The 18,186-nt window shown below is 36.7% G+C and overlaps 1 protein-coding gene across 4 annotated transcripts in view; it reads right to left on the bottom strand.

Moving 5' to 3' along the window:
* Positions 1-18,186, bottom strand: part of CUL2 (cullin 2) — a 54,872-nt gene that overhangs the window by 12,799 nt on the left and 23,887 nt on the right. For 3 of the 4 annotated variants that reach the window (XM_065627756.1, XM_065627757.1, XM_065627755.1), the window contains exons 6-17: positions 16,295-16,377; positions 13,380-13,466; positions 9,880-9,976; positions 9,680-9,790; positions 8,233-8,395; positions 6,984-7,108; positions 5,277-5,384; positions 2,974-3,033; positions 2,454-2,582; positions 2,257-2,343; positions 1,589-1,741; positions 1,128-1,205 (exon numbers count right to left, since the gene is read on the bottom strand). In XM_065627756.1, coding sequence (XP_065483828.1) covers positions 1,128-1,205; positions 1,589-1,741; positions 2,257-2,343; positions 2,454-2,582; positions 2,974-3,033; positions 5,277-5,384; positions 6,984-7,108; positions 8,233-8,395; positions 9,680-9,790; positions 9,880-9,976; positions 13,380-13,466; positions 16,295-16,377 — 1,281 coding nt within the window. The remainder of the gene's footprint in view (positions 1-1,127; positions 1,206-1,588; positions 1,742-2,256; positions 2,344-2,453; positions 2,583-2,973; positions 3,034-5,276; positions 5,385-6,983; positions 7,109-8,232; positions 8,396-9,679; positions 9,791-9,879; positions 9,977-13,379; positions 13,467-16,294; positions 16,378-18,186) is intronic. The other variant, XM_065627758.1, reaches the window with a different exon arrangement.

Below are 18,186 nucleotides of genomic sequence, written 5' to 3'. Positions count from 1 at the left end.
TTCAAAGAGTCACCAAGGTCATGTTTGGTTTCCTCAGGGAATTATGAGTATAATTTAGAGCATTAATTCTAGCTAGGTGGCACACAAGTAAGTTTGCTCCTTTAAACTGGCAAAACAGTGAAGCTAGGAAAGCAAGCCAGACTAGGAGCTGCTTCTGATATCCAAGTCCGTAACAATTTTCCAAATGAGGCACAACTGACAATACTCCTATTTTAAACCCACAAAGAACAGCAAAATGTCATCAGTCACCTCCTGTGGATCCCATCGTATGGGTTGGAAATGATTATATTGCTAAAACAAGTGTCATTTAACACAGTGGAAATAAAAGCAGAACAGTTCTAATACTTAGTAAGAAATGAGAAAGCTCCTTCACCACAGAAAAAGACATTTGCCATTATAATTCACATCACATAGCAATTTGAAGTATAAAACCTGCTTAAAAAAATCTGTTACATTCAATAATATTAATTTTTTTATTGCGTAGAACGTACTTCACCATTAAATACACTTTGGCAAAGATCAACACACATATTCTGTATTTTAATGAAACCATTTTACAGGTAACACTTAGAACACAATAATATAATCAAAAGTAATAAAATATTCCACCTCTACAAAGCAGAAAATAGAATATTTGGCCAAAGTAAAACCTTTACTGCTTTGAGAATTCGTGAAATTAGCTTTCGAGGAGTTTGCATGAAACTTGATTTTGAACGGCTCCTATGAAATATAGGACAAGAAACCTGTATCTGCATTTAAATCTTCTACTAAATCTGTTCAGATTTAATATGAGAAACAAAAAAATCTTTTATCTAAATACTGGGAATTGGTTTTAAAGCTAAGAATCAATCCAGTTCATTTGACTGTATTTATTATAATAGTATCTCCCTCATCAATCACAAAGTGAGGAAGAGAGATGGGAAAAAAAAAAAAGCTATGCAAATACATACATAAATTCAGTAGGTCATCTGGGTCATCCTTCCAAATTTCATATGGGCTAGAAACAGGATAGTCATGATTTACAACTAAAATGAAGCAGCTCAGGTTTTCCTCAGCTAGTGATGGTCTTTTATTTAGAGTTACTTTACATTTTCCACATGTTTACAAGAAGCCTCTTACTAACCTACCATCTGTACACTTTTTTCCAGTTCCTGAGGAATTGCAAATGTAGAAGAAGGAGCCTGAGTTAGAGGCCATGCACCAGCCTAAAGGTATCCAGAAAAATAAAAGCATTAACATTTTCATACAACACACACATCAAGAAAAAATAACACTGTTAAACAGATCTAGCATACATATTATGCCATAAGACATTGAATTTACTCCAAAAGTTTTACCGCTCATTATACATGCCCCACTGAGGTATTAATTCAAGACAAGAGCACAAGGCATTTTGCATCACTATTGTTTAGTGTGCTAGTAGGTTAATTTTAAAAAGAAACATTAGGAAAATAAATTATTCCACAATGATCACAAGGAGCCAGTTTCCATATAAGAATTATTCAGAGTTAGAAAAAAATGTTCACTTGTTATCAAAACATTAAAATTAAGTACAAATAACTCAATAATAATAAACATACATTAGTACCTGTAGAACATATATCTGAAAACTAATTCCCAAATCTATAATTGTGTCCTGGTTTTTGATAAAGTTGTTGAATTTATTGTTGAGATCAGCACTAACACTCATGTCCGTATACATTCGATGGAGCTTGCTGGTAAATTCATAACCACAGGCTTGCTGTGAAGAAATATTGTTAAACGTTTCACAGTGAAAACAGTACTTATTATACAAAATCATGTACATTCACTACTAAAATATGAAAATCTAGTCAGCAGAAATGTTACAATATTTACAGAGAACACTAGTTACAATAGAAAACAAACATTATAAAAGAAAATCACCAGATTTATCTTAGTTTCACTGTCTATACATTGATTTATATGAATGTTATTTAAAATTGAATGTTGTTATAAAATTGAATGACAGAGCTAGTTTATGAAAGTTCTTGGTACTTCTATAGTGTAAATATTATTTATTTGAACACACTCACTAAAACCACCCAAAACCTCAGAAAAATCTCATATGCCTGGGTGATACTCGGCCATATATCTTTCATAGACTACCAAGAAATTTCTGCTACTGGAAACAGGATCTACTGATTGCTAAATTATCTCTGGCACCCTCTGCTGCTCCCGCTCAACACTACCTACTCCTGTGTTTGTTTATTCTGCATTAGATAAATATTACATTACCTTTAGTTTATTAATCATGGCTTCTTCAGAATCCATAGACATAGACAAACCATGAATTAATCTTTTTGCCAACATTCTGGCATAGAACTGCATTAAAAAAAAAGAAAAGAGATCTGAGGATTTTTAAAGGCATACCTACATTCTTCAAGTATACTTTAAGTGTAACATTTTAACATTTATTGAATATCAAAAGTTACCTTTTGGAATACATCTTTGTCATCAATGTATTTGAAAACAGTAATGAAACTTGTAAGTTTGTCTTCTACTTCATTCTCTGTCATTCCTTTTGCTGATTTCTTCAACAAGTTGTCACAGTACTTGGCCAGCTCAAGTTAAAAAAAAGAAAAAACAAACCCAAACCTACTCGTCAAGCTTGAGAACAAATGTATCCCAAAGTATTCCACACTTCTACACAAAAGTTAAAGCAAGAAATCAATCACAGTCTACAGTCTCATGTTCTACAAGGGCTGTATTCCTAGGTAAACAATACATACTACATCCACAGAAAATACTAATTCTATATCAAAAATTACAAGTGCATCAATTTTGCAGCCCCACAAAATGTCTGTGCAAGTTAAGTTATTTATTACTAATGAAATACACATCTGAGGCTGACTTTGTGTGAGAAATGGATATTCATGTGATGGAACCTATGCCACTTCATTTGACAGTTACAAAAAAGTATTACTCCTTTCTACAGTAATATACATCGCTTACCAATTCAGGTGCTTTGCAGATCGACTTGGGTTCCCTATAGTTAACTACTGATGTCAAAGCCTACACAGGAACATAGAGCAAAGAGAAAAAAAAAAAGTAAATTACTTAAAACTTCTTCTTTTACTAAATTTAAAGAAACTAAAAAATATATATATATATACATATTCAGAGCAAGGACCATCCAAGACCCTATAAAACTGAACTACACAAAAGGGGATCAAAACAGAAACAATTATTAAAAGGGTTTGAATTACTGCTCTGTGAGAATTTGTGTTGAACATTTTAAGATGAGATTTAAGTAGAAGTGTAGAGAGTAGAGGAACAGAAGTTAATTGCAGAAAGCAGGAGAACTTATTTAAGTTCTGATTAGAAACTTAAATGTAGAAGTATGAAGATTTTGGTATACAGCAATATGTACAGTCCAAAAGTATGGATGAAAGAAACTGAGGAATAATTGCAGATAAAGCAGACTTGAGCAGCAGCACATCAACAGCAGCTTACATCAACAGCATGTATCTTGAGCTGAAAAACATACACAGTGGGCTCACAACAGTAAGAAAGGAAAAATCTTTTGGTGGTTGGATTTTTTGACAGACTAAAGAGAAGAAAAATATTGTTGAAAGTGGAAATTTGAAGCAGTGCAGTAGAAAAAATACGGTAGCTGAAGAAAACCTGAATATGATGAAAATGAAGAGGAAGGAGATGGCAGTTTAGAATTGGAAATTGCAAACAAAGATATCAGAATCATCACAATTAATTTCTAAACTACATATCACATGTAAATTAACATTTTAAACTAATACTGAACCAAAGATATTGCATGACCATAGATCCTACAAATTATAGCTCCTTCTATGGAAGAAAAACATTATTATTGTTATTATTATAAAGAAGAACTGACAAGCAACTCTTTTGTACAAAGCCTCAACATTCCAGTATTTGATAATAGGTCCTTAGAATCCCTGTGAGAAAGGAACTCATGACTTGACAAGAAATACAAAACCCTTTGAAGCTTAGAGCAGGTCAATCTTTTGCAATGATGCTGGAGGCAACAATAGCAGTTTTTATATCCACCATGAAAAACTGACAGCCAAATAATATTTAAAATATTTACTATCATAAAGATCACTGAAGTGAAGAACCGATATACTTCAGGAAAAAGCACATTGCCTATGCGCCAGCAAATGTAGTTGTCAATCCCGTATCACTCCACCTTCTGGTACACGACATCAATTGCAATTGAGACAGAAATGCATTAGGGTACTGAAATAAGCATTTGTTTTAAAACACTAAATAAGTATTTTCTCAGTATCACAAATACAGATGGGTAACTACTATTGATATTATTACCAGTATCTTCATCACTGTCTTTCCAGATTAACCTTGGCTGAAAATCAAAGCTTAGACTGACTACAAACCACAATTACTGTAAACACCACAAAACAACGACAAGTACACACGCATCCTATGACAAGAAATTACAGATAGGAAAGTAGTGAGTGCACCCTCCAGGAAAAAGACATAACGATATATGGGAAGAGTGGGAAACTAACAAATAGATTAGAAAAAAAATGTACTACTTTTTTTGAGGAGGAACCATTCAATCCCTCAAGAGCCCAGGCATATTTTGCAGAATTTAATAATAATTATAATAACAATAGAGTTAATTATAATTAACAATTATTATTAAACTTTATAGCAATTAGAACTGTTATCTTAAATGCCTTCATGACATTTCAAAGAAAAGAGCAGCAAGCCTCTTTCCCTAAACAGGCTTATTTAACTTCAAGTGCAGTTCTCTCCTGGAAAAAAAGTTAGCTGTTGTGGCAGTGACTGAAGAAATGTAAGTTTCCAGATATTCTTTGTGGTCAACTTGAAAAATCTAAATAAAACTTTTATGTAAGTAACACTCAGCATTCAGCATTCAAACATTATGGTAGCAAGCAAATTCAAATTAAAGCGCATGTAAGAGTTACCAAACTTCCCAAACCCCACGATTTGTCTATTTATTATCTGCACTTAAATTTATTAATACATTAAATGTGTCAGCTCCATTTTTGTGTTTTCAATTACGATGAAAAATAATTTTTTCAGAAAACATTTAAGTATTACAGTGGTTTCCTTTGTACATATCTTTTCCCCAATACTGAATCGCCTTTTGTTCCATGGCATTTCTAAACAAGAAAAACTGCATAAGAACTCTATCTTTGAACATGTGTTGATGCCCTGAAGAATTCTTGAGAGCCTGAAGCAGAGTCCTATATTTTGTTTTCCAATGCATTTTTTATTTAAGTAAAAGTTACCTTGTCAAGGGCACTCATAAAGTGTTGATCACCATTCAAAACAGTGTTGATGAGTTGAACAAATTTACTATGTACTTCCAAAACTGACTCCACAAACTGAGTTGGCATCTAAAAATGGTAGATAAAACAGAAAGCAAGTTAACGGGGAAAAGTACTATTATCTACACAAAAAAATATCTACATTAGCTGTACCTTTTTTTCCTAATTATTCTTTTTTATAAAAGTTAAAATCATAGTGATTCAGTCATTGAGAGGATTGACTCTGACTTGTTGTACTCTAACACTACTGTCCTTGAGAATGTTTTGGAAATGAAAAGTCTATGGCTACATTTACAGTCCTGCTATCAAACATAGATTTAAGTCTATACTGTCCTAATGCTGTCTAATCTTTTCCATCATACCCTAAAATCTTTTATTAGCCCTTTCAAAAATCATTAATGCTAATACAAATACAGCAATCAAGCCAAAAAGCTACTGAAATAAGTAAACTGCTGCTTCTCCTACACACTGACTTCAGGGACAGAAAACCCACACGCACCCTTTGAGTTCTACATAGGACAGTTACGGATCGAATTTACTGCACCACCTTTCAGCATCACATTTTGTATAGAAATAACTAATAGGAGTCAGAGGAGCCCCGTGCAGAGCAGCTGGCGGGCAGCGAGGCAGGAGCCTGCAATGCACGTGCTGCAGCCCATGACTCCCCAGGCGTGTTCTCAGGTCACACATTAAAAATCTTTTGATGACAACATAACTTGCTTTACTGTGTGGATGAAGTATTTCACATTTTTAGTTTATCTACATAAGGTTGTGATTTTTCATCACTCTCATGGCTCTGCATTCATTTCCCTGTGTAGATGCTATTAGTTTAAAAGAACAAGCTCGATAAACTTAAAAGCAATTTGAAAGCAAACTGTACTACTAAAGACTACTGTCAGTATGCACACAGAAGTTATGGAAGACTAAACACTCCTGTGCAGTCAATAAAAGACTGAATTTACAACGGTTTGTATCTATGTATTATTATAGACAGAAACACTGTGCGGCTAAAGTTACCAGCCTAACGTGAGCACAGATCTACACAGCAAGATGTTTACATGTACAGATATAATGCCAAATGCAAGCTTGCTTGTTCCTTTCTGAAAAGCAATGCTAGAGGATCAAAAATGGAATTGAGTAATTTAAATACATATGAACTGAAAAAAGGTTTAACACGCTTTAGTAAAATAATTAAGCTATGGTATTTTCAGAAATTACATTAAAATATGAGACTACAAAGCTATCAGTGAAAAACACCACACTGAAATCAGGACAGGATGTCAAGTCTTTACAAATAACACATAATTAAACTAAATGGAATCATTGGTTCCACGTACCTGAACAGCAAATGTCAGTGACTTAGAGAAAGTCAGGACAAAAACACATACATGGAACAAAAGGACCTACTTGCCATGACAGCATTAAACAGACAACGAGAAATATCTGGCTGTAGTTGTTTCTGGTTAGACTACAACAATCAGCTCTCAGGAGAGATATGTGTTGCACAGCTAAGCGTGCTGATTAGAAGTCAGAATTTATCCATAATGTGCCAAACCAATTTTCATATAGACAAAATTAAAGAAACAGAATAGACTAAAAAGAAAAAGGTAAACATTTCAGGAGGAATGTTAGTCAAACAGGCAATTTCAGCTGCCTGAGGAAACTCACATTTTCCTGAGAAAGATTGCTGGTTGCTCTAAGGCCCTCATCATGGATATGGTTTTGTAGTTCCTGAATCATATGAGGTAAACCACTTGACACAGCACGAAGTAGAGTATACATATTTGCCATGTCTGTAACAGAGATACATTTTTATAGAATAGGCTTAGAAACACTAAATATCAACACTCAATATAGTATCAAAATTTCACACAGAACTTTTCAAAGACAAGACCAACTGTTTAAAAAAAAAAAAACAACATACACTGGATCACTGACAAAAGAAAAAAAGGAAAGAGTAGGGTTAATAACAGTATTTACTGAGTACTGCCATTGCGACTGCCTCACTCTTCCAATACTGCTTATTGAGGAGAGGTGGGCTAGTGTGTAACTTTTGTGCCAGTTTATTTTAACCCTTGGCCTCCTTAAATCTCCCTTAGCAGCAGCTGACTAAAATCAGTTTAGGTATCCTCTTGATTTTTTCTTTTCTTCCAGTGGTGGCTTGAGATTTTTCTTAGGTTAGAAAAGCTGTAAATAAGCAACTGCTATTTATTTTTTCCCCATAAAAAAGGATTCAAGCTCTGATCAAATTTGCAAAGCTCTCTGGAAAATGAACACTATTATTAGATATAATTTGAATTTGACTGTGAAAAATAATTTGTTTCACATAATCAATACCATCTTCCATGCAAGAATAAGCATTCTTTCAAGGCTACGGGGCATGTAGTCATCACGAATCATAATTTTTTAGTCAGGCAGGTAATACAAATATAAGAGCATCTGCTTCTGTAAAAAGGATTTGGGAAGAGAGGTGACAAAAGATTCAGGACAATAAAAAGTGGCTATGAAAAGAAGCCAAAATATTTTATAATCCTGACCTGTCAAATGATGATGAAGAAATCTGTAAAGACAGAGCCATTGGTTTACAAACGAAAACACAAGCAGAAAATATGATCAGTTCTACAGGACACAGGACTTCAGTGGTTTTAAGCTGACTAAGACAAGGAAAGAGTATTGGCCGAAAGAAGGGCTGTTAACAGTAAAAAGAAGGTTTTGACTATATATTTGGCAGAGTGAAAATGAATTACATGGTAAAAGAAAAATGTCATCCGGGGCTTAATTGGGCTTTCTAGATAAGTAATATATTAGTTGAAAATGCTTAAGCACATAGAAGGTCACTGAATAAAGATATTAAATTGCAACACTGATTGAATAAAACAAAAACTACTTCATGCTTTTTGTGACCACTGAGACTTACCACTTCTTTTCTCTTGTCTGATAATATTGTGACATTCTGCATGTAGAAACTGCAAATGATCGGCTACCATTCTCTGTTGGCATTCATGGATCACTTTGCCGTATGAGCTGGGATGCAAGTATTTCCGACACCGCATTTCTTCATCTTTTAATCTACCTAAAACCTGCAGACAAGTTTTTAAACTGAGAGTTGATGAAATACTAACAACCAATATAGAACCATGAATATACAACAGTACATGTATGTAGAATGCAAGACATGAATAAGTAACAAAGTTAAAAAATAAATTGTCTGGGATGCTAAAAAATTAAATTTGCTCTTTTGAATCAGGCTGTTACTGAATTAATATAATCTACTCTGAGTACTGACTAGGCTTAGTAACTACTAGATGTCTAACAGCACTTGATAGTTCTCTTCTCAAAATTTCTTCTTCCCTTCAACTTTGACCAATCTTCCCCGATTTCTCCTACCACACTTCTTATTCCTCCTGAGAAAGTTTTACCACAATACCTAATTATATGACTATAAGAATCACTTTATTGTTCCAAACTCATTTGTTTGTATGTAAACATCTGCTCAAAAGCTATAGGTGTACATCTGAGCTACTAACAAAAACTCTCTTTATAACTTTAATGAAGGAAATAGGCACTATCATAAAGTAAATCATCTGAACACTGACATCCAGAACTTACATCCAGTGAGTACAAGGGGAGCCTAGGGAGAGTGGTACAGCTGCAGACTGCTAGTGACAGACAAAATGAACCTGCATTTCTTTTGGTTTAATTGAAGTCTTAGTCTGTCCCTAAATTTCACGTCAGGTGTGCAACCATTAGCTTATCATCCCTGTGGTTAGAAGCGATCTCACAGCCTTGGCCTCAGCTCCTCTATCTCATTAGCGTGGACAGTACAGCACCAAGGACTGACTCCTAGTCTTGTGTTAATCTTTGCTTTCTCAAGCAAGGTATAAGAATTACAAGTAATTTAACCACAACCTGACTTCATACACCACAAAGCAAAACAAAACGAAATCCACCTCAGAATATGTAATTTTTAACAATGCTCTGTAACAACTCTGCCACACAGTCTTCTCCAACCATTATATTGCTAAAGCTCTAAATTTATGCTACTACAAACAGAAGGAAAATAAGGAAGTGAGGAAGCAACACTGATCAACCTGATAAGTGTTTTGGTTTTTGTCTTTTTTTTTTTTTTAACTTTTCATGTGATAAATTTATCATTTATTATGAATTATTTTGAAGTTGACAGTCTATCCATAAGCAAGGCTTGTAGCTTGTATTCAGATTAACCACGCTATCAAAATGCATAGTTTAAATTGCATGAAAGCATACAAACAACAACTATAAGAACTGTGCAGGAAAACGTGTATCATCAGTAAATTCATAATATTAGATTTTAGTTATTGCATGTGTTCAGAAGAATCTCTTACCTTCTCCATGTATTGTGAGCAATTTGACTCTTGCAATAAATTTGAAGCTTCTTGTTTATAATACTCCCCTGTTTCATTCAGAAAAGGACACTCAAAAATTTCCTGATAAAACTAAAAGGGAGAATATTTTTAAGGACAAATGATATACATACTAGATTAACATTCACAATTAAAAACATAAATCATAAATGTGTATCTACCTTTAGGGGGAATTTTTTCTTATACTGTTCAACATGAACAAAGGAGTTAATAACCCCATGGATTACTTTCTGGTTTGGGTCTTCTCCACAGCGATCACTGAAACAGGCAAAGCAAACATTCATGAAAATGTAGGTACCTAGTGTAACTCATCTGATAGTTGAATGAAATAATATTAGATGAAAACATTTTCCAGTAAATTCCTCTGCTTAGACTGGCAAAATGGAAGACGATTAATCTTAAAATAAAAATGCACTCTTCCTCTCTTACGTTTTAAATCGTTGAGATAGCAATTCATGAACTATTCAGAAGCATTTGCAGGTCATGAAATTTCCAAGTGTTTGCTAAAGATGTAAAGTATTCCAAATTGTATACTCTAAGCAAGTACTTTAGAAGTTACAAGAAGTTCCATCCTATATCTGTAGCCTTTATCAAATAGACCAACTTCACACTTCTGACCCTGCCAAAAAAAATCATTTTTGCCAACATCACACCTAGAGGCATGCTATTTGCTATTCTGAGTATCTACTATTCAACATGTAGATGCCGAGTGGAACAAAAACCATATTTGGCACATCATCCTAATCTTCAATCATACACTGGAAAAGGAAAACCTTAAGTTTTCCAGTCAAGTTCTTAGTTTCAAATGAACAAGTTTAAGTGAAAAAAATATCTTTAGTTCCATTCAGTGGAAAACAGAAGTAATAAGTGTAAGTGTTGTGCATGCTAAAAACATTAGTGTTCACTCCTTTGCAAAGACTGGAAATAACAGACCCACACTCAGAGCAGCGGAGACTTTCTTAAAACATGAACTGTTCTAACAAAAGACCACCTTTCACATACAGTTTACAAAGAAGTAAAAAATATTCCTTAACTCCTAAGGTGTTAAACTGGATAAAATATGATTTATAAAAGTATATTTATACCCAAGCATCAGCAGTTGTAATTTCAAAGGTTTTCTCTTTTTAAATACATACGTACACACATATACACGTATATAGAATAAGAGCTTCTACTTTACCCAGACTGCACTGAAAAGACAAGACTAGTTCTCTGTTAGAAACTTATGTTGGTATAGGAGAGTCATTCACATGACTGATTAAAAAAAAAAAAAATAAAACGAAAAATGAAAAAAAAGTAAAGCCAGCAAAAATACCTCAAACCCGAACATTACCATATACCCATCTAGGCTGGAGTGGAATGCGGGAGAAATAATTTTGCTAATTTCATTTATGGTGGTTTGGAATTTACAAGATCTCCAGAGGATGCCCATGAGCAAGGGAGGTTTCCCAGGACAGCCACACCAGCAGTCATCCCGTTACGGCACACCACACCATATTCATATGTCCGCAACACTGTTAATTACGTGTATTGCTTTTAAATAGTGCGCCCTAAGATTTGAAAACTTAAGCTCATGATGTGTGGAAAGAACTAGCTCTCTAACAGATCACGAGCAGTCACTGGATGATTTATGCAGCTTGGTCACATATTACAAACGACCTGACCTAATGGGTAACTGCTCCAGCAGGGACAGTTGGATTTTTTTCTCCCCTGGGAGTCAGGAAGATTCCTCCTGGTTCTGGTGGCTGAACCAACAGAATAAATGCGGGTTTGGGCACATGTAATCCTGCCCCACCTTCCTGGCAACGTCCCTCTGGCTTGGTTGATTATACAATGGCTGATGCAGCAGCATGTCACAGAAGGGAAGAATTGTAACGCCAGACCAGGGCCTGGACCCAGCTCCATCCCAGAGGGGCCCTGGACCATGGCAAAGCTGCAGGACACAGGGAGCCTGTGAACACAGCACCACATCATGGGCTGCAGGAAGCCAGATAACTATGAGTTCAGCATATTAAAAGCAGGGCTCTCAAGAGACAGTCCAGCACGTGGGGTTCTGGACCTGGGAAGATCATGATGGCACAAACACAAGCAGCATTACTGTCGTTACAGACGGATACCCAGCTCCTCTCTGCTCTGCTCACAGGCCACTTCACAGAGCTCAGCCCACACGGATGCGGGAGGAGAGTGGCCAGCAAAGGTCAGCCCAGGGGATTCAGAGGTCAATGTATCATTAGAAAAAAACTGTAAAAGTACAGGAGGCAGGTGTGCCATGGAAGAGCTGCAAGGTAGGAGACAGGCTTTTGAAGCAGAGGCCAGACAGCATGAAGGTAATAGACAAAAAGGAACAACATGGAACTGGCCTTGCCTCCCTTTTGGGCAGCTGGTAGTACACAATGAGAGAAAAAATAAAAAAATTGAAATCTGCTTCTGAATACAAGAGATAGTGAGGATGTGGTTGCCAATCAAATGACAAATCTGGAACAGCTGCCAGGATCATGTAAGGATGTTTCTGCCCACACTCCCCATTTCCCCTCCCACTCCCTTAGCAGAATTTTTAGTAGGTCAACACAGGTTTCCTCAGTAGGTATTATACATTTCCAGCAAGGTTGTCACAAAATTTATTGACAGAACCATGTTGTAAACTTCATGATGAACCTTTCTGAAAAGCTACACTATTTCTAAGGTAAATAGCATATGTCACAAAGCTATCATTCTTTCCACTTTGGCAGCATCTTCGGGTTTTAATTTACACCAAAGGCACTCTGCTCCCTAGACTTTGTAACACAAATGGCTAGTTTCGACAAAATTTGACAGAAATTTTAGAAGTTACAGAAGTTTCAAGGATGATTTTCATGGAAGCTGTAGTAAAGAGTATCTGCTAAATTAAAATGAGTGAAACTGGTGACCCCACCAAGGCAAAAGTCTATTAAGTGTACATTTTCCTTCTCAGCAGCAGTCAGCAAGCAATGTGGATGCTACGGGTATAGGGCAGCTGCCACACAGTTTGAAACAGGGATGTCACAGGACATCTTGGGAGAGTAGAAGGGAATGATGATGTTTGGTGGGGAATGTGGACAGAAAGATAAAGTACTAAAAACACAAGTTCCAGTAATTCTGCTGCTGTAGAGTTTCTTTTTTTTCAAAAGAAATGGAGAAAACTACAAAACACAAGCTCAAGGACATTATACTGCTTTATATTAACTCCATCTTGTTCCTATCTTAAGAGTAAAGCCAACAGTGGAAGTTTAACATATATTGTACAGTGTACTACTACAGCCCCGTAGAACACAAAGTTTAAGGTGTAATAATAGATACTGTATTCATTAAAAGAAGATTCCATCATTCAAAAAAGCGCTCTGCTGTGTCAGACCAATGACCTATCGAGACCAATTAACTGCAGAATTCACTGTGAACTAGAAAAGCCTGTTTCAAACCCTTTTAAAAAAGTTATTAACTTCCAATAGCTTTGCTTTCAAACAAATGGCATAAATAATGTATCAGCTTAGACAAGAATAAGTTCAGTTAGTTAGAAAGTGTTAGTTATCTTTAGTAGAGAAGCCTCTCCTGGTTAGTCTGTACTAATCACACTGTCATTTGAGATAGCACCTGAATGACTTCCAAATTATTTCTGTTTAAGAATTTCATAGATGAATTTTCTCACAATTCAAGATCTTGTCGGCTTCCTGTTGTGTTGGAACAAAAATGCGTAAGTTGATATTCAGCTTGCCTTGTAGGAGGAGTGCTTGGGCTAGAGGGAGGGGGAAGAAAGGGTGTTATATTCAGAACTCTATAATATAAAGAGGAGTGTAGTCAGACAAGACAGGCTTAAGTGATTTAACAATTCTCTCCTGTTCAAGGAGACTAATCCTGCTCCTTTTTGCTCAGTCACAGGCCTCTGGTATCTCTCTTGTGTTGCTTTGGCACTCATCTAATTCTTCGCTGAACTGACTCATCATGCCAATCTGGAGAAATATTAGCCAAGATGGTTTTCTGTCATATTTGTGGTTGAGTTGGTTCTCTAAGGGACTAGATGAGCACCAAATTCACCACAAGAAAGGTTGAGGAGCACAACCTGATTCTTTCTGGCATTAGCAAACTCTTAGATCAATTTAGCCATCTTGTTGAGCTGAACCACAAGCCACTGCTGCTATTTCTTTATTTTCATGGACCGAAAAAGTTTATTACTCATTTTAATTATTTAATAATAATAATTGTTATTATTATTTAATGTATTGCACAAGTTTATAGCTTCTAAAAAGTCAATGTGCTCAAGATTTTAGTCAGAAATCTTTTTAAAATTCCAGTTAAATACACTGATAAAATAAAACCTCTAAGCAAAATTTGTGGCTCTGCTCCTCCTACTTTTTCCAGTACATTAATAAACATACTTTTATATGCAACCAGTTGACTACAACATTGGTTATCAACTCCGTACATGGTTGTATAATATACAAAACCTTCTGGCTATAAGAAGTTCAACTGTTTCATCTATTTATATTTTAATTTTGTTTTGTAAAACATTTTAATACGTCGAACCACACACACACTTAAGTACCACCCTCAAGAAAGCATCTAATAGAGAAGTTTCTAAGTATGTACAAGTATTAGTAATTTTATTAAATTTTTTAGGTAATAATTTTCCCATGCATATTCTTGCACCTCTCACAGATACAACTTATTCATATCCATTTCTTTAAAGACCTTGTTTAATCCCTGAATTGCTGAACTCAATACTAAAAGACATTTAACAGCCATTTGCAGCAAAGTCTTTAAAACTGCCTCTTACAAGCTGTATTAACCACTGGAATCACAGCGAGGAACAGCAACAAGCCCACAGTTACATGCCAAGGCCATTCTCACAATGCTCACAGCAAGTCCTGCATTTCATCAAACCGGGAAGAGCGGCTATAAGAAGAAGTTCTCTCTTATTTAGTCCATTACATGATATGCAGATCACAAAGTGGCTACAACAAACCTAACATGAATTGTTAGATATATATTTTGAGAAATAGAGCTGAATTAACTTCTTTGAGATAACACAGAAGAATCCTTAATAGTGGAGAAGGGAAAAAAAATCCAGACTCGATCACTGGAGGCAATGACTCAAGTTTTAAATAAAACTTTCCAAATGGTTTAATAACAAACAACATCAACTTGTTACGGGCCCAAGATCTAATGCCCCACGGAGCCAGTGACAGTCTTGATCTAAATACCCTCGTGAGGTCTGCAGTCAGCCTCAAGGTAAATACCATTACTTTTAAGAGGCATCAGATGTCTGTTGAAAAAGGTTTTAACACAGATTTCCACTCCCATCCACCAGTGAAATATACAGATTGACTAAAATGAGTCTTCAGTGTCACTGTGCTTGATGTAACAAAGCAGAATTTTCTTCACCATGAATTATGGAATCTTCATTTAGTAAAAATAAATTGTTATAGTAAACATATCGATAAAACAGTATTAGCACTGGTTACAAAGGAAGCATGGTTCAACAACTGAAAGCAAATAAACACTTCTTGACTTCAGAAATATCATCTGAGAGGGGCATCATGACAGTTACTTAGTTGCAAATATTTCATTCAGGAAGAAAAAATAAAATTGTAGTATTAAAATTAGGTTTTTCAATGCCTTATAAATACAGCATTTTTTCTGACCAAGTGCATGTCCAAGGCACCTCAATCAGCCAAATTATCTCTTTCTCAGTTTACCTACACTAGCCTGGTCACCCGAGTCTGGCACACGATCACTTAAAAAAACCTCAATCATTAGGCAACTCCAAAGGTACCTTAAACAGCAGTAAAAGTGTAGAAACTGATGTAACTTACAACGACACACAAGGTCTGTAGTTTATTCAAAATTTCTGTTTATTCACAATTAAGAAGATCCTTTAGGGGTTAAACAGTAGAAAGGTTTTAAATCAAAATTAGAAAGCCCCAAGCCCTGTAAGTACCAGGGTCTTTGTTTAAAAGTAAGAACGGTATTCAGAAATAAAAGAATAAATTCCCTCAAAGTGCAGCAAAATAATTATTTCAATTTCATTCAAGTATAGCACCAAAAACGTTAAGTTAAGTGAAGTTACTCATCTGAACAACAGAAACTGAGAAGCTTATTCTTCCTGGCGGATAAGCAAGAATTGGTTTGGGTCCCATGCAAAACAACACAGCTTTTCTGGCTTTGGCAAATCTTTGCCTAAGTTCTGGTCCTTAAGTTTACTGACAGCACAGAGGCCAGAAGAAGTCAGCATCAGGCAGAGAAAAAGGCAAAAGGCATCCTATGGGACCTGCAGAATTATTTTAACTACTCCTCAATCCCATTGATAAGAAGAGTTGCTGAAACGAAAAGACCATCACCCGCAAGTTACAGTGAATTAACTATTTCCTTTTCGGGGTCTTTTTCTACACATGCAAACCACAAATATGTAGCTACAACGAGAGATGTTATAGAACATCATCATTAGATAAGAAGACACCTTAAAAAAAAACCCAAAGAATTTGGTCAAAGTACCCAGACTTTTCAAAGTAAACAAGTGCAATAGACCCACATTGTGTAAAAGTAAAAAAATAATCAAACACTCACTTTTTGATTTCTCGGAGGAGCATCCGAATAAGGATGGCCTGCAGTGGCTCAATCATTAATTTTCTCCACATATCAAGAGCTAGCTGTCAGGACAAAACACAAGTTTATATCAATAACAAATACCAAAAAATCCCCCAAACAATACCAAAGATGATACAATTCCCCATTCAGGATTTTTAAAACTTAATTGTTAGATATTCTCTTATTTCTCCTTTTTTAATTCTTTTGCTTGCCTCCCTCACACACACCATTTGTCAAAATATTAATATGTTATGTTATAATTTTTCTTCTAGAACATCTGACTGCACATGGATGAAGATGACACAGATCTGTACACTTAATGATGTCAGACGCAGCATTTCTAGTCAGGCATGTTTAAACACACGCTTCCCGGTCTATGTGCTTCCTACACACCTCATAGGACTGATTTGTTCCTTGGTTCCACTCTGTCAAGGATTCTGAAATGCACATAACGATTATAACCAGGCTGGTTATGAGGGCAGGTTTTGAGTGTAAATATAAATAAAATGTGCACAGTAATAGGTAAGTGATGTGCCTTTCTACCTGAAGTGTTTCAATGTGTGCAGACACCAGTGTTTCTAAAAATGACAGCAAAATAAGCCTCAGCTGACAACAGGGAATGTCTCTCGGCCAGTTTGTCAGAGGTCAAAGATATGGAACCCTTACATCCAGCACACAGAAAGCATCTCCAAACTAAGATGCATACAGCTTAGAATCATAGAATGTCTTCAGTTGGAACGGACCCACAAGGATCAAGTCCAACTCCTGTCCCTGCACATGACAACCCTACAGTTCACACCATGTGTCTGAGGACGTTGTCCAGTCTCTTGAACACTGTCAGGCCTGGGGCTGTGACATCTCCCTGGGGAGCCTGTTCCAGTGCTCCAGCACCCTCTGGGTGAAGAACCTTTTCCTAATGTCCAATTTAAACCTCTCTTGACACATCTTCCTGCCATTCCCTCGGGTTCTGTCATTGATCACGAGAGAGAAGAGATCAGCGCCTGCCCCTCCTCCTTCCCTTGTGGAGAAGCTGTAGCCGTGACGAGGTCTCCCCTCAGTCTCCTCCAAGCTGAACAAACCAAGTGACTTCAGCCACTCCTCATACGGCTTCCTCTCCAAACCTTTCACCAAATTTGTAGCCCTCTTCTGGACACTCTCCAGTACTTTAACATCTTTTTTTATCCTGTGGCACCCAGACCTGCCCACAGAGCTCCAGATGAGGCCGCACCAGTGCGGAGCAGAGCGGGACAATCCCCTCCCTGCCTGGCTGGCCGTGCTGTGCTGGATGCACCCAGGACACGGGTGCCCTCCTGGCTGCCAGGGACACTGTTGGCTCATGTTCAACTTGCCACTGACCACCCCAGATCCTTCTGCGTGGAACTGCTTTCCAGCATCTCGTCCCCCAGTCTGTACGTACAGCCAGGGCTGCTGTGTCCCAGGTGCAAAATCCAGCACTTGGTTTTGTTGAACTTCATGTGGTTGGTGATTGCCCAGTTCTCCCATTTGTTCAGATCCCTCTGCAGGGCCTCTCTGCCCTCAAGAGTGTCAACAGCTCCCCCCAGTTTTGTGTCATCAGCAAACTTGCTAAGCAATCCCTCAAGTCCTGTGTCCAAGTAATTTATTAAGACATTGAAGAGCACTGGCCCTAAGAGGGATCCCTGCGGAAACCCCTTAGTGACTGGTCACCAGCCCAACATGACCTCATTTAATAGAACCCTTTGAGCCCAACCCGTCAGCCAAGTGCTCACCCAGTGCATTGTGTGTTTACCCAGCTGTGTGCTGGACATCTTGTCCAGGAGGATACTGTGAGAGACAGTATCAAAGGCTTTACTGAAATCCAAAAAGATCACATCAACAGGCTTTCCTTGGTT

The sequence above is a fragment of the Caloenas nicobarica genome, chromosome 2, assembly GCF_036013445.1.
Source record: "Caloenas nicobarica isolate bCalNic1 chromosome 2, bCalNic1.hap1, whole genome shotgun sequence".
NCBI lineage: Eukaryota > Metazoa > Chordata > Aves > Columbiformes > Columbidae > Caloenas > Caloenas nicobarica.
Note: the sequence above shows the minus strand (reverse complement) of the source record. Positions and strands in the feature narration are given on the sequence as shown.